The 16,442-nt window shown below is 36.2% G+C and overlaps 1 protein-coding gene across 8 annotated transcripts in view; it reads right to left on the bottom strand.

The window, feature by feature from the left end:
* The window catches only part of NFIB (nuclear factor I B), a 266,491-nt gene extending 250,700 nt beyond the window's left edge, over positions 1 to 15,791 (bottom strand). For 7 of the 8 annotated variants that reach the window (XM_032097262.1, XM_032097270.1, XM_032097264.1 and 4 more), the window contains exon 1: positions 15,681 to 15,791. In XM_032097262.1, coding sequence (XP_031953153.1) covers positions 15,681 to 15,776 — 96 coding nt within the window. In that variant the 5' untranslated portion in view covers positions 15,777 to 15,791. The remainder of the gene's footprint in view (positions 1 to 15,680) is intronic. The other variant, XM_032097266.1, reaches the window with a different exon arrangement.
* Between the last annotated feature and the right edge of the window lie 651 nt (positions 15,792 to 16,442).

Below are 16,442 nucleotides of genomic sequence, written 5' to 3'. Positions count from 1 at the left end.
ACCAAGTTTTTAAAGCAGGGATAAACTTGGCCATTATGGTTAGTAACTTGGTGGAAATGGTCAGCAAACTGACTGTGCCTTTGAAACATACGCTGCTACTCGCCTGGTTGCTAGTTCAAGTATCAGATTAATTAGAGAAATAAGTTCCTGGAGTGCTTCTGAAAAACAGTCTTCCCTACAGGAATTCTTTCAGTCCCTTTTTGGTGAGGGTGAACAGGCTTGTAGGCAGTTCAAAATCTTGTATTACATTCAGGTCTCAAGTTTCTTGCAAAACAGAATTCCTGAAGTCTGTTGTGTCATACACTATGGTTTCAAAGTACTCTTTCTCACATATACCTCAGCTTAACATGGGACCATGTACAACACAGCCAGGCAGTGAAACAGCTGCAGTAACTGAAGTAACTGAAGAGCATCATTCAAAGATATGTAGAAATATATGTAGATATATAGAAATGTGTGGAATATTCATGAACCTTTAATAAAAGAAAGGTAGACAAAACCTCCCTTGTTCCCTTACCAAAACATTCTGAAGTCAAAATCATTTAGTTCATATAGAAATGTTCCTCAGTGCAGTGCCCATATAAATTACAGCAGAGAGATCAGTAAGTCAGTTTCTCAAGAATATATTCATAATCAGAGGAAAGTGATATTAATCTAAAGAGATTCAGAGATTTCTGAGGTAACGTCACTGAAGTTACCATGCAATTTCTTTGTAGATAGCAACAAAAATTCTATGAATTAACACCTAAAATGATGGTAACTCAACAGAACAAAAGGACAACCCTCTAATCAGTTAACCTACATATGAGATAAGGTGCCTATTTAGATATCCTAATTCAGATGCCTGCTAGAGACAGAAATCCCTCCCAAAACTCCACTGTTTGAGTAGCTTTTAACTGTACAGGGAGGCTGTGGACACTTGTTCCGATGTAGATGTCTACACCATAGCAAACTGTCTCCACCAGATGAATCCCTCCCTGTGCACTGCTGTGAATGAGCCAGAGCAATGTTTTTGTGCAACTTTGCGTCTGGTCTTTCTCCAAGAAAAATCATCAGGTGAAGTTGTAGGAGCTGTGGTGATTGCTGTTATTAGGCTATCACCTTGGGATTCACCATGGCATGTTGATTTATGGACATGGATTATTCTCAATTCTATCTCAAGAATAAAATGAGCAAACCTGAGAGCTGCTGGAAAGTAAAGTCATAAATACTATCCCTTTGCCAAAACATTCCTTCACCTCAGCTGTTTCAAGCAAGATTTAGTATCTCTGTTTCAAGCTGTGGTTGTATTAAACTTACGCTTTGAGACAGCCAAGTCCATTACCATTCCAAAGAAGACCAGTGTGTTAAGTGCAGCAAACTAAGTCTGAGTTCAAAATGTTATATATTATTGTTTAATTCCAACAGTAGCTTGGAGCAAAGCAACAAAATGTACTGTACTGCCAAAAAGCACATATATCAAAACCAGTACTGCCCCAAAAGTGAGGATTCTGCTTCCAGGTAAGGAGCTGTAATTTCCTAAAATGCTTTTTAAAAGTTGCTTGTGGTTGTCTGACCACATTTCCTAGTGCTGTGTACCCATTATTCGTAGAATAGGAAGAATTCAACTTCTTGAAAGATGTTCTATGTCTTCAAATAAATTTTTAGATCTGACTATGACCTGCTGAGACACTTTTAAAGGTAAGAATGCTGTGCAACCTAATACCATAAATACTTTTATTTTAAACATTAAATCAGTGATGAAAGACTTCACATACTTTTCATCCAAGCATGGATTTGAGCTGTCTGGGAATTCTTGTTGAAACCGCATTTTTCTCAAAAAGGCCAAATAATCCCAATCAAAACTTTCAATAGAAAATCAAAGGTTTAAATAAAACCTTAACCAGAAATAGAGGCCAAATATATTTTTTTTTGTTGTTAAATAAGAAAAAGGGGGAAAGAGTGAGCAAGAAAAGCAACAGCTCAGTCTAGGGTATATCATCAGTGTGGGAAACTCAATTTTACCACCTTTATTCTCCTTTAGATGAAAGATATATCCCCTAAATTTCACTTCTTGTTCCAGTTGTTAAATATCTTGGAGTGAGTCTCTGATTCTACTTTGTATGTTTGCAATAAAAGAATAATACTGCATTCACTGACTATGTGTCAGAGCAGGGAATTCAATCTTGTCTTCTATTTTCCTGGATGTGAGTGTAACATGCTGCTGCATAACTTAAGTTACTGTCTGCCCATCTGTGAGCCATCTTCTCTGTCTCTCTGCCTCCCATCTTCCCACTGCCCACCTTTTCAGTCCAAAGGAGTAAATAAATAAAACCAGAAATATTTTTCACTGATCTGAAGTAGAAAGTACTTGAAGCTTGGGAAATTTAAAGAGGAAAACCAAATTACAATCCACAACATTTGTAAAAATACTTGCAAAATCTACATAATACTACTTTTTGTAAAGTAAGCATTTCATAATTTTTAGCCACTGTATTTTCCTGTGTCTCCTACCTACTCATCTCAGATAAAACCAAAGGTAGTGTTATAGATATGATAAAATCACCATATTGGAATGCCTTTGGAGCTTTCCCTTTTTCAGAAAAAACGACCTTTCTATTCAGTGTAAGGCTTGGCGTAAGGGGTCTGGCACTTCTTTCTTGCAGATTCATCCACAGAACATTGACATTACATTTTATTTAAATCAAAATTTCTATCTTGTACTTTTTGGGATAATTCAGGAACTTGGAGTTCCTATGCCTCTCCTTCCTTAGCTGCTTTATTTATATATATTTCTATATACATAAATATATATATAATTTCATTAGGAAGAGAGGCTTTCATAATCGCTGTTCTGTATGCATTTATTAACAATTAAGGAAAGATGTTTTATGACACTTTTCCTGCCTGGCAGGAGGATTCAGCACAAAGCAGAACTGCTAATGAACTTAGATTCAGCAATAGTGCCCAGATTTCTTGGCTAAAGGGCATGCTCTTGTGCTTCAGCCACAGAGTTCATCTGTACCACACACTGCAACACTGGTCACAGGGATACGCTCCACATAAGTTAGTTTAAGAAATATTAGTATGAGAGACAGAGGTCATCACACTGATGCCTTCAAAAATAGAAACAAAACAACACATTTCCAAGACAATATTAATATAGGAGGTAATACAAAGTCAGGTCTTTAACTGGAGGCCTCCAAGTGCAAATATGGCAAAATGCACATGGGATAAAGGACTTCTACAATTTTGTAAGTTTTTAAAAATTAATATATTTAACAATAGTGTCCAATTAGAAGAGCAGTTAGTTAAGTAATTCCCCCTTTTGGTTCTTCCCCATTTGGAGTCCTCCCCAAGTTTCTAGCCCCATATTTATTATTTCTAGGATATATGGTAAAAGGAAATAAGACGTTCTTGGCTAAAGAGGCAAGACTAAATAATATTATAATATTTCAAAAATGTAGCATAATATGTGTTAGAAGGTTATCTTATTGTTCTAAAATGTAGGGGAGAAGGGGTAGGAAAAGTATTGCGAGCTACAGCTGTGTATCAGAAATCTACAAAGCTACAAATACATGAAAATATATAAAAAGCTTAGTCATCAACATGATGAATTAACATGCTTCTTTTTCAGAGAGAGTTTGATTATGTTTAAAGCCTTTTACATTATGTTGCGATGCATATTGTGGATATCCCTATAATGACTACTTAGGCCAATATTCTGAAGGTGTACTTAAAACTGTTCTGCTTGCTCTGATGACAGAATTATATTTTCTCTTTTTAGTCAGAGACCTAAGGAGATGCACTCAATCGTACCTTCCCTTAAATAAAAGTCTCTTACCCTTCTTTCTGTTGAAAAGGGTCTTTCCTTGAACATTTGTCCTCATCACTATAGTATTTTGAAAACCAGTTTGGGCTGTCTGCAGGAAAAGGGAGATTGTCAAATACAACCACTACTGCTGTATGACATTATTAAACATAGGTTTCCTTTCTTTGCTCAGTTATGCTTTTGGGAAATATTTATATATTGAATTCTAGCAGACATCATCCAGTTTCTCTAGTTTGGTGGATCATCATGCAAAAGAAGATTCATTTAAAGTTAAATGCTAGCACTATCAAGATAGGCTTTGTGTGAAAACAGAATGAAAATATATCCAGCTACTAATTGTCTGAGCACTCTGCAGTGCTCATAAACACATCTACAAATTATTAAGTAGGCTGGTGTGTGGTTGAACTTCTCACAAGACATTGCTTGGAAGGCAAAATTAACCTACAGCACTGCATGCTATTTTAGCTTGAGAAGCAGCACCCTTGACAAAACGAGAATGTTTTGAGAATGTAGCCTGAACAGGCTTCATGTTGCTAGAAAGGGCTCAGGCTACATTCTGAAAAAATGTTCAGAAGTTTGCCAGAGGCAAAACTGATTTAAATTTTATTAGGATTAGGTCTCCAAACAAATAGACGTCATAACTATAGGTTCTGTAAGAACAGGCAATGTATGTGAGGTATACACAAAACACTGCCCCATTGTGTAATACCCCTGTGCTCTTCCAAATTAGATCTGCTACTAGACACTGTAATATCGATTGTGCTTTAATTTTGGTGACTAAATAGGCATTACTTTGAAATTGCACTGTCTAACCAAGAACTCTTCGGTGCTACTGAAGAAATTGTATACTATAGCAATTCTACAGTACTGTATTGCAACAATAAATAATCATAATTATAAGCATACAGAAAATTCTTGAAAAAAAAACTGTAGGCAAAGGCATACCTAGTAATAGTTTTCCTAATCTTGCATTTAAATAGCCATAAAATCTTCTCTCAAAGCTTTGAGTGACCACCCCGATGTAGGGAAGAGAGGTGTTGCATATCTAGATCATAGCCTTAAAATAGAAAGCATCTTAGAGTATATTTTTAACATAGTCTAAAACATTGAACCCTTTTTTTTTCATTTCAAAGAAAGCACTTGTATAACCTAGGCATACTTTAATTATGAAGAAAACAGCTATACCAAATGCTAAAACGCTGAGGGTCAATTACATTTTAACTTACAGCATATGCCTTCAAATATTTTTTTCCTACCTACCTAGTTTGTGTTTGTTAGCATTGTGGATGCAAGCACACACCATCGAGTTCTCTTTTAGCTTGAAATGAGCCTAATTAAAAAAAAATCCTTGAAGTATCTCTACTGTGTAGTGTATTATTCACCCTATCTTTTACAGATTAAGGTCTTTGGCATTATAGGAGAAATCATCTGCTGCATACTGGCATCAAGCAAAAGCAGATTCATAAACTCTGCCCTTAATCTCTCTTTCAGTTTTCTTCTAATTAGAAACAATCTTTTGCTGATACTCTAATTAATACTTACACATTAAAATATTAGGCATTATAGGAGAAATCATCTGTTATATTCTTGCATAAAGCAAAACTAGGTTTGTAAGCCCTTGCCCCTAATCTTTCTTTCAATTTTCTTCCATTTAAAAAACATCTTTCCCCAATACTCTAATTAATGCAAATGATATTCATGATTAGTTAGTATTATGCTAATCTGAGCCCCAAATTTCCCTAAATCTACATGGTGTTGTCTGAGTACCAGATTGCTTTGCGTTCCTAAGTAAAATTACATTAGCCTGCCAGCTGTACAAAACATCATGATAGAGTAGAAATCCAAGCAAATCATCAAGATTACATTAGTTTTGTTTCTTAATGAACAACTGTTTGCATTAGGGATTACAGACAAATTATGATTTTCCTCTCTGTACCCAGGCAGCCAGGCATCTGTTGAGAAGTTTCATTTTTTTTCCTGACTAAATAGATTGAGGAGAGCTAAGACAGAGAGACAAGTCTAATATTTCACATAATTGAATTTTTTCCATTACAAAGCCATCAGCACTCTGGGGCTCAGTGCTAACCTTGAATTCTCTCTTCCACTCCAGCCTGGAATGCAGGAGAAACCTGAGCAGCTTTTTTTTTTTAGAAAGCCATCAGTCACCCAGTTTCTCCTCTCTTCCTATAGAAGCAGATTATGTACTTTATAATCATACCTGCTTGCTGTTACACTTCAAGCCTGTTTCTCAAACCATGCTACTGCAATCCCTGCTGCTCTGATATATAAACAATGTGCCGCCAAAAAGCATCATGTGTGGAAAACAGAGCATCGAGCTCACACCTCAGTCTGAGCTAACAGTGCACAAAGGGAAACTGAGCCAGGAAAGTTGGGTGATAACGAACATGGTACACCAAGACTGCTAATCTTCATAGCATAACAACGAAGCACAGATCGGTGTACATACACAATTTAGCAGCCTGTTCAAGTTTGTCCCTGTTCCATGTCAAACTCCTGTAACATGCTCGTTGTTATGCTCCACTTGATTCAATTATGCTCCTAGTGTACAGGTTTACTCATTCTTCCATGCACTAATCTGGTCTCTGGAACTCACACTGTGACAGCTCATTATTTTTGGCAAAAATGTAGGACACTGATAGGAAATAAAAGGCTCTGATATGTTCATCATTGTGTATCAAGACCACCTGATTACAAGATACAAGTAACAAGTTAATGGTGGATCAATCTGTAGAATGCAGAGCAGTAAAGGGTGGGTAAATCACCATCCACATCTTGGATGACAGAAAGTAGCAGCAAAATAATTCTGCACAATTTCTTTCCTCGTGTCAAAACCTATTTTAATATTACAGCTCACTCTTGGCCTATATACAGAGCATCAGATGTATAAAAATGTGTACCAAAGGGCACGGCCACTGTTGTGGAATTTACAAAGAAACCTCACATGAATATCCTCCAGAACACAACCTTCTTTTCAATTCTTTCAAATGGTCAATTTAGGCAGTTTTAATTAAGTGTAGCAACAACATGTGAAGTAAAAAAGTAAATTAAACTGACAATTATCTTTTCTATTTGTAGTAAAAAATGCACATTTCAGATTTTATTCTGTACTTCTTCAAGTTTTTTATTGCAAACTACTGCAGAATAATACCACTCTAAATCTGGTGTTATATGTTGTCAAAAGGAAAAAAATCTAAAAACATCTGCATATAAACTCTACAACAAATGTTATTAAGAGTATAGTGTTATAAAACTCATTGGAGAACTTACGGAAAAATCTAAGCAGCTTCCGAAACACTTTGGAAATTTTTTTTTTTAGGATACCTAGTCTGAAACAGGTGAGCTGCAATTCTGTCTTTACTGGGTCTTATTAGATTCAGCAGTTTAAATTGGAGCAAGATGAAATCAGGCCTTTCACTTGAAAAATTGCCTAAGAGACAATTTGAGTGTTTTCCCCTCCATCCTTGTCACATATTGTACTTCTGTATGGATATTATTTTGCTGTTGACAATGTATACATAAAATTAAAATTTTCACTAAAATTAGTCAAGGAGGAGACAACCTTCACATCAGATACCAGCAAACTTCTAATTACACATCAGCATCATTTGGGATGTAGAGACACTGTATCAAAAATACCAGGGAGTATAGCATGTAAAAAAAATCATTCACTCCAAGAACTAAAAACATCTTTCAGAGTTAAAGGCCTCTACAATTTCTTCTGTGGTAAAAGGCATTGATAAGGCAATTAGATGGACTGAACACCTGAATAATTAATATGTTACTCAGTGTAGACATTCTGTGAGCTAATGCTACATTGGTTTGCTTATTGATTTGTGAAAGAACAATAACAATTAGTTATATTCTCCTCTATCACTTTTCAGTGAGATAACTTGAGATAATTCTAGTAGCACTATGGAAAAACAGATCTGGATGAAGTGGTCTGAAGATCACTGTACTATATTAACTATGGGTAAGAATTTTTAGTTATTCAGAACTTACCTGTCATTGGTATTAACACATTCACATTGCACTAAAGTGAGATTTTACACCAATTATTTGGGCAGCAGCATTAACATTACATAATGTAATTTTACCTGAGAAAGAATAAAAGAACTTCTCCCTTCTCTCACTGACAAATACTCCTCACCTAAGGTAGTCTCAGGCTCAAAAGAAACTCATCATGTTTTCCCCTCTGGAATAATTTCCAGGTTCATAACTAATTTCAGTGAAAAGGATAGATTTTTATGACAAGTCACAGCATGAAGTTGGAGCAAGACACATCATTAATAGGATTAAATTGGAAAGCATATTGGTGGGAATGAGCTGAAATCACTACTGAAGACTTAAACAATAATTCAAATCAAGAAAATGGCTGAGTTCAGATCCTGCCCCAAGAGTCCTAACCTGTCTGTCCAACTTGCTAATTATCAGCACCAAGGATAGGAAACTCTTGGGCTTTAGGACTGCATTATACCCTTGTAGAACTGAGATTCAAGCCCACATATAAAGTGAAAGCCAGTGCTGCTGCTGGTGCCTCTGCCATAGTTTTTGAGTGAATAAATGGCAGCCTTTGGGTCAGATCTGTTTAATACCTTCTCCTAATGCTGGGCTTGTGAAAGAGCACTCAAAAATAAATTTGATTGGGAGGCTAAAAAACCTGACAAAATATTTATACAGACTTATGTGGACTGTATTCTCCTTTCTTAGCATGACAGGCTCTACATTGCTGCTCTAGCCAGGGAGATGACTGTTCTGGGAAACCAATGGCTGATATAAGAACACACCACAGCAATACTGTGGCCAGCAGGCAACCAACCACCATTTCCCCCCAACATTCTCAAGGATTTCACTGAGAAAGCCTTCATTTACACTCATGAAGGAACAGTGCTGTGGCTGGGATGCTGAGGCAGTAAACTCTGCTTAAAAAATGTCAGTGTGTCTGCAGACATGTTCTGAGAGATAAAATCCCCATCAGACTTCCAGGTTGGCACAGCAAATCTCAATGGTTTCTGAAACTATATGAACTTTTACTGTCAGGTAGCATAATGACACCTTAATGCATGGAATGAGCACAGTCAGTTTTTTCTGATGACAGAGTCTTGTTTAATATCCTTTAGAAGGTAATTTTAAAAGGCGTTGTAAAAAGAGAGTTTCTCAAAACATGAGAAAGGTAGTTAGAGCAAACAAACATGAGTGTGCCAGAGCAAATGGAATATGACTGGTTAAATGGGACAACTTGGCAGTGCCACAATAGGAAGATGAAGAATTTTAAGTATTTAACTAGTTTAATTTAAAGACACTGTATTAAAGAATTCAGTTTGATCCTCTATTTGTTTTTAAGTGAAATTTAGCTCCTATATTTTATCCATGATTCTCAAGATAATAGGTTTTGGTAACAGCTTTATTTTACAGACTGCTTGCCCTAAAGGAAAGACCCCATAACTTTATTGGTTCAAATTTATTACATGGAATAAATAAAAAGTCTTCATTATATGGAAGAAATGAAAACCCTACTGTCTCATTTTCTTGAGCACAGGGAAAATTTACATCTAGTCTAACCTACCTAAGCACAATCTTTCCTTGACTTACAAAGAATTAAGTTCACTTCCACTGGAAGGTAGTATTATTCAATATTCCCTAAGAAGTGAGTCACCATTTGAAATGATGCTAAATAGAAAATCTCCCCATCAGTGCTGAATATCTTTGAGAAACTGACGTTCCACCATGACAATCTGAGATGTGATATTTGACACTGAACCTTTGTTTAACAACATTGACCTATCACTGCATACTACTGCAAGGACAGAAAAACTTTTAGATTACATTGAACATTCAGAGGAACATTTAGATGACATTATAAGGCATGGGATCTGTTAAAGTATTGATTGTGTGGGTTTGTTTTGAATTCTGAACAGCAGTAGTAAAATTTTTAAGACAGTTAATTGCATCACTGCATAATAGCACGAAGTGTTAAAGTTGCTAGTAGCAGTTCATAAAGAAAATCAAAGCTACTTTCTAACCCTATTGGGCTTACAGATTTGAAAGAACTGATTTAATTTTTCTCAGTGAATCTCTTTCTTCTTCAAACTATCTTTGCCTTGATGCTACAATCTGAGTGCCAGTTGTAGCTAACACCTAGCCACTCTTTTCTTCAATTACTGAAGGAATGACCTACTCCCTTTTTTTCTATGAGCAAGTTATTTTTCTAAATTAAATTGCAAAAAGAAATTGCAGAAAGTTTCACCTGTCTTTCTTTAACTTAGCTCTTCCATTTCTGTCCTGATTTTGCTTCATTCAAGATTGTAATTCTATTGTCTTACACTAGGACCCTGAAAATATATCTTAAAGAGTAAATGTGTTTCCTGTTTTGACAGAATTTTCAGTCTATTAGTATCAGAGTGTAAAAAAATCAGCTTTATTTCTTCATGATTTTGATTCAGTCATCATCAAGTAACATTGGAGACCATAAATTCCAGCTAGAATTTTTTTCACATAATAAGTTTTTTTAAAAAAGGAGCAAAGAAATCAAATATGGGGGAAGGGGGAGAAAGAAAGTGAAAGAATCAAGTGATAACTTCAGAACAGAAAAAGCAACTTTATTATGAGCTGCACAGAATTTCTGTAGGTCCTACAGAAGATTCAGGTACAGCAAGGTGCCATAGCCTATTTGGAACATACATTTCCTCAGTCATAATATGTGTTCAGAGCAGTTACAAAGGAAAACTATAATTGAACAGGTACACAAAACACCAATGTTAATTACATCTTGAATACTACAGTTGTGTAAATCACAATTACATTATCAAAACTACAATTGCACTTTTCATGCTGTAGAGAGATGTTTTAGAATTACATAGTTGCTTTCTCCTGATTTCAGTGAACTTTGGATCATGCCTTACGCCAACACAATGCACAGACATTTAGATACACAGTCACAAGCACACCTTCACACAAACTAACATTCATAGTACTGCTGGTGTACAGTTTTCACCATAAGAAAACTATTAACATTGCCAGAGTGAGCAGACAAACCGGAGGCACTATCAGACTCCAAGAGTAGAGTGCCTTCTGGATACAAGTATGAAGCACAAGCAGAAAAAGTTACTTTGCTGAGAAGGTGCTGCAACTCCTAAGAGCCGCACAGGAGCAAATCTAACTGGAAAGACATAGATCACTTGTGTCTAAAGACAGAGAGGAGTTAAAGAAATATGTGCTTGTCAATAAGTACAAATCTGTTTTTCTTGTTAAAAGGACACATTTTTTTAAATCAGCAATGAAGGAGTATTAAAAGTGATCAACAACACCTTAATTCTACACCAGCGCATACTGTGAGTATGTGCATAATGTTAGTATGTGCACTGCTAATGCGTTTTCACTTGACGAAGGAAGATTATTGCCCCATTCCATAATAAAAAACATTAAACATTAGAAATGAACATGCTTTCTGTATTTACAGTTCTCCATACAGACCTTTCTGATTTTAAACAGACTTATTCTGAGTTGTCCAGTTATACAGAGTACCTGAGCCAAATATTTTTTATAGACAGAAATGCAATGGTTCTGAACCAGAACTAAAAATTACATACTTGTGTCTCATAAGCTTACAAACATATCTTCAAAAAGATGTCTTGTGGCTCATCATTCAGAATAAGCATTCCATAGTCAGTAAAGGATCTTGCAGTACGTTACGTACGCTGTTGGCACGTTCGTGTAAGGAAAACTGAACAGCAACTTATGGATATAACCTTATATCCTTTTACCCACTCATCCCCCTGAAATTTATAGAATTAAGATATGGTGTTCTAGGTCCATGAATAAGAACAGCATGTTCAATATGTCCACAGTTATACTGACATTTGTTTCTAAATCATTTAATTAAAAGTCATTATTGAGAACAAAGGATTCATTTACAAGCTATACATCTGAACAACTGATGGAGTTGTTGTGTTATGAATATCATTTTAATCCAAATTAGAAAACTGCACAGATGTGCTGCTGCAAAATATTGACATACTGCAACTCCCCTGGAATGTGATTAACATTTGTGTTAAACCAAAAAGTACATTAAAACCTGGATTTACTAACAAATTTAGGCTTGGAATAATTCTTTCTAATGCTGAAATATAGCATCTAAATTGTTATTATTCTAACCTCCACTTTGGATTATATGCCCTATTAATACAGCCTTAATACGATGTGATAAACTTTGTAATGACAGACTTTTTATTCCAAGATTTTGTTATGATGTTTTTGATCATCAGATCAAGCCATTAAGAATAACAAAATGTCCAGTACTTACAAAAGATCAGAAGTTTTTCACTGTCTCTGGATTGTTCTTAGTAAAACCTGTGATTTCAATACTTTTTTCCCAAGAGTTTGAATAGACACTTTTTCACTATCTCTGCTGCAGATGCATGTAAATTTGTGTACAAAGATAGGATTTTGAGATTAGGAAGAAGAGATTTTCTTTAGAATATGTATTTTCCCTCTATAGAAATGCATTAAAATGATCTGCAAACCAGAGACATCGATTCAGACTTAGGCACAGGCTTAACAAAATAGTTTTCAATAGGTGTCTTAGATGGAAATATTTGGAATCTTTTCTCACAAGAAAAATCCAACAGCCTATTAGCAATACCAGAAAGTTGTGTAAATAGCTACTTAGATTTTAATTTTGAGATCTGTAAAGTGATGAATTACTAAATTTGTGAAGTTAATCACATACATAATTATGACTGTAATCCCAAAATAGCCATTTGTCATTAATGAAGAAACAATGAAAAATATCTAGTGTTTCTATGGGTATCATTCTCTCAGTCACCCTCATCAGCATTACTTCTCACTTTGTAAATGGAGATTTTACACCAAAAAATTTTCTAGATTATTTCCCAGCTGTACTGAACAGTACTTGATAAATAGGTTCTGTCTCTTGACTTCCTGTTCTTTCCCTCAACAGAAAACTTAATACAAAAATAACATGATGCACAACTAAGATGGTCATATTTACACCAAGAAGAAGAAAGAGAGAATCAGTTAACAGTTTTCTATATATTCAATTATTTAACATATTAAAAGTTTACTTTTGCTTGTATTTGGTTGTTTATTGCATCTCAGTAAAGCTTTTGCCCAGCTGTGTTTTAGTAAATATGCCTGTGTTCAGGAGAACACAGACGGAGAGTGTGTAATTTATATTTGTTTGGTTTTTCCCTGACAAACCACATGTTATTGTAGCCAAATAAAATAATATGAAGGAAATAAACAGTAAGATAGGAAACAATAAGCAGTCTAAAAGCTTAACAGTCATTCCACTTAATTTAAAGAGAAAGACAGAATGTTGTCTTTTTTGATTAGAATAGTCCAATGTAATTGCTTTAAAAATATCAAAAGGCAATATTTTAGGTTTATTCAAATGAAATTTGATACTAATATTTACATGCTGCAAAACAGTTAATAGACAGCTTATGTATAATAAAAACCCACCAAGTTTATAATGATGCCTGTCATAATAGCATTTGTTAATTAACTTTCTATAATTATGAGGAACCATCTTATGAAATATTTCCTGCTCCCCACAAGGTATTTACAATTCTGCGTTTACAATCATTCAAGAAAAGCAGAAGCAGAAAGATGGAGAATGCTGTCTTCCTTTTATTTTTTCACTCAAAAGTCTTAATGTTTTACTTACACTGCATATTTTGGATAGGAATTTACTGTAAATAGCTATAAAATAAACTTTCTGATAATATTTTGCACACCATGGAATTGAAGCATAAGGTTTTTCTTTCCTGAGTGAAAAAATGTATGATACGTACATGGATTTGCCTAAGATTTTACAGCTGCGAATTTGTAAGTTAGAAATATGATGCAAAATAGAATGCAGAGCTAAAATATCATTGGATTTTTACCCATACTTAACAGTCAAGCATTCTTAAACTCCCTTTCCAAAGTGTACATGAAATACACACTCGTGACAATGAACATTTATATTACATGTATTTTACAGATTACCATTCAGGATAAAATGCTGCAGTGAAAGTATTGATTTTCTTTTCCCTTCGGAAGCAATGCCATCTCACTGAAAGCTATCCTTAGTGAACACTATATTAAACTTAAAATGTGCCCCTTAATGAAAGCAAGCCTTTGTACATGCAATATTAAGGAAATACACTATGCAAACATTTCATAGTGTGTCTAAACTTCTGTCAGCCACTTTAACAGCTCTTCTCAATATTGTACAAACTTACAAGAAGAAAGTCTGATTAAAGATCTAAACATGAATCTAAACATGATACTAAACAGTATAACCCCCACCAAAATAGTAGGTTAACAAAACAGCTTTTTATAATCTACATTCTACTGCTCTTTTTAAAGTTACCCCAGCATTCAACAAGTAGCAAAGACAGAAAAACTCTTCTTCCCTGTATTCAGAAAGTACAGTAGCAATCACAAGTAATAAATGTAATTTAAATTAAATACTCCCTTCAGGTTTGATGCCCTCACTGAAGGCACGTATCAACATCCACCTTTGGAAAGATAACGAAGTCCTTGCAAAGCAGTGTAGGAAGGCAGTTATAATCAAAAACGTGCCTTCTGTCCAGGCACTGGGATGTGCTCTCCACTGGTGCTCCCCAGACCCACTGCCCAAGAATAAAGTGCCTATTGTCTCAGCACTGTACTAATTGTTAAAACGCAGCGCATGCAGTAAGCATAATAATTATCCAGACAAACAAGCAAAGGCAATTAATGAAGGAATGAAAAGGATAAAAATACTCCACCAGACAAAGCAACCCAAGAATGAAATTAATATTCATAATGGAATGCAAGCCAGCCGAATGTCCCTTTCATAGCATGGCTATTGCATACAAGAGACCATTGTCCACACGTGAGAAAATCAGTATATGGAGAAAATTTCATGTAGTTCTGCTGAGGAGAAAAGCTTTTCATTCCCAAAATACTTTCTCCTGGTTCCACTGTTTTCATTAAGTAAAGTTTTGGGCTCCTTTGCCTGGTAACATTAAAAAAAGTTGTCTCTCAGGGTCCACCCTTCCCTGAGCTCTGTAAGGTTTGCTTTTTTTCCAGCTCTCTGCTTTCATTTGCAGCTGTATAAATATGAACAAAAAAGCCATGCTCATCCAAACAAAGAAAAAATGGACTGAATATGCATATCCTCATTAACTAAATTTAATTATGACAAGCAGCATATTAATCAGTAGTTGCTCCAGTTACTGCATTCATTGGTAGGGAGGAGGACTCCAAATTAAAGAGAAGCGTGGGGGACAATTGCATAGTGATTAGGAGGCTGCTCATAACATGATACAATACACTTTCTAAATAATTATTCAGAGGAAACAGAATAAAGAGGCAGATTGCTCTATTTTTAAGACCAACTCAAGAACAATTAGCCAAGAGCATGATGACAAGGCTGCTTTCTTTTTTTCCGTGACTGCTTCCACCTCCACATTCTCATACCAACTAGCTTGGCAAACACTGAAAAATTTGCATTTCATTGGGGGTTGGGGGGGGGGGGGGGGGGGGGGGGGGGAGAATTAAAAAAAAACAAAAAGAAAAAAAACAGAGGAGAGAGAGCTGAGGAGAAGAAATAAAATGGAGAAAGAAAAAGAAAAATCCTGTGCTCTACATGCTGCTGTTTTAATGAGAAGGCCCATGCACCTACAGCAGCAGAGAAACCCTATGTCACTGGTGTTAGAGCTCTGAAGAGTCACTGAGCTGGAGCTGGAAACTGCGCGCTCTGAACTTTGCAGCACGTGCATTGCAACAGTGAAGGAGGAGTTCAGAAAAGAAAAAAAACGTCCAGGGAGAGGAAAAAAAAGTTATCACACCAACTTACCATCCACCAGGTCCTGGCTGACATGTCATAGCAAAGCTGCCATTTTATGGAGCTGTCCGATGCTTTCCCTGCCATTACGCTGTCAGCAACCTTCATCAGATGCAGCTCAATGGAAGATAAGACACCTAATCAAGAAAACATCAGCAGTGGCTTGCTGGGCTACATGTAGGCCAATCCTTATCACACTGCATCATGGGAAAAGCTCCTTTATTAGCAAGAACTCCAACCTCACTGATATAAAGACAAGGATCAGGTCTTTTCTTCTTTTTTTTTTCTTTTTGTCTGAAGGGATTGGTGAAACCAGCCAGCATTCTTTGTGTATCATGTGTACACCAGTTCAGTATCTCACAAGTGGGCGGCTAGCTGCATTGCTGGGCTACACAGACTTACGTTTATTTGCATTCTTCTCAGTTGTATATTGTTTGACATGGTCCATGGTCAGCTCTGAGTGTTGGAAAGGAGGGGGAAGAAACTATTCTGAATTAGTGTCTTCCCCAGGAAGGACAGATGGGTTCGGCACCATGGTGGGGGCCTGGCCCAGAGGTCAGAGCACACGCGGATCTGGGCGCCGCACACGCGTGCACGGGCGGGAGCCCCGGGGAACACACAGGTAGCAGCTGCAGCTGGATGCAGCAGGGGCTGCCAAAGGCTACAGACTCTGGAACCGGACATAGGGAAACAGTTTAACTCTCTGCAATCAGCCTTTAACAATAAATAGGAAGGCTGTAAGTCCTCAGGAAGAGACGGGAGGGGGTGCAGTTA

The sequence above is a fragment of the Corvus moneduloides genome, chromosome Z, assembly GCF_009650955.1.
Source record: "Corvus moneduloides isolate bCorMon1 chromosome Z, bCorMon1.pri, whole genome shotgun sequence".
Classification (NCBI taxonomy): domain Eukaryota; kingdom Metazoa; phylum Chordata; class Aves; order Passeriformes; family Corvidae; genus Corvus; species Corvus moneduloides.
The sequence above is the reverse complement of the archived record's forward strand: the minus strand, read 5'-3'. Positions and strand labels throughout refer to the sequence as shown.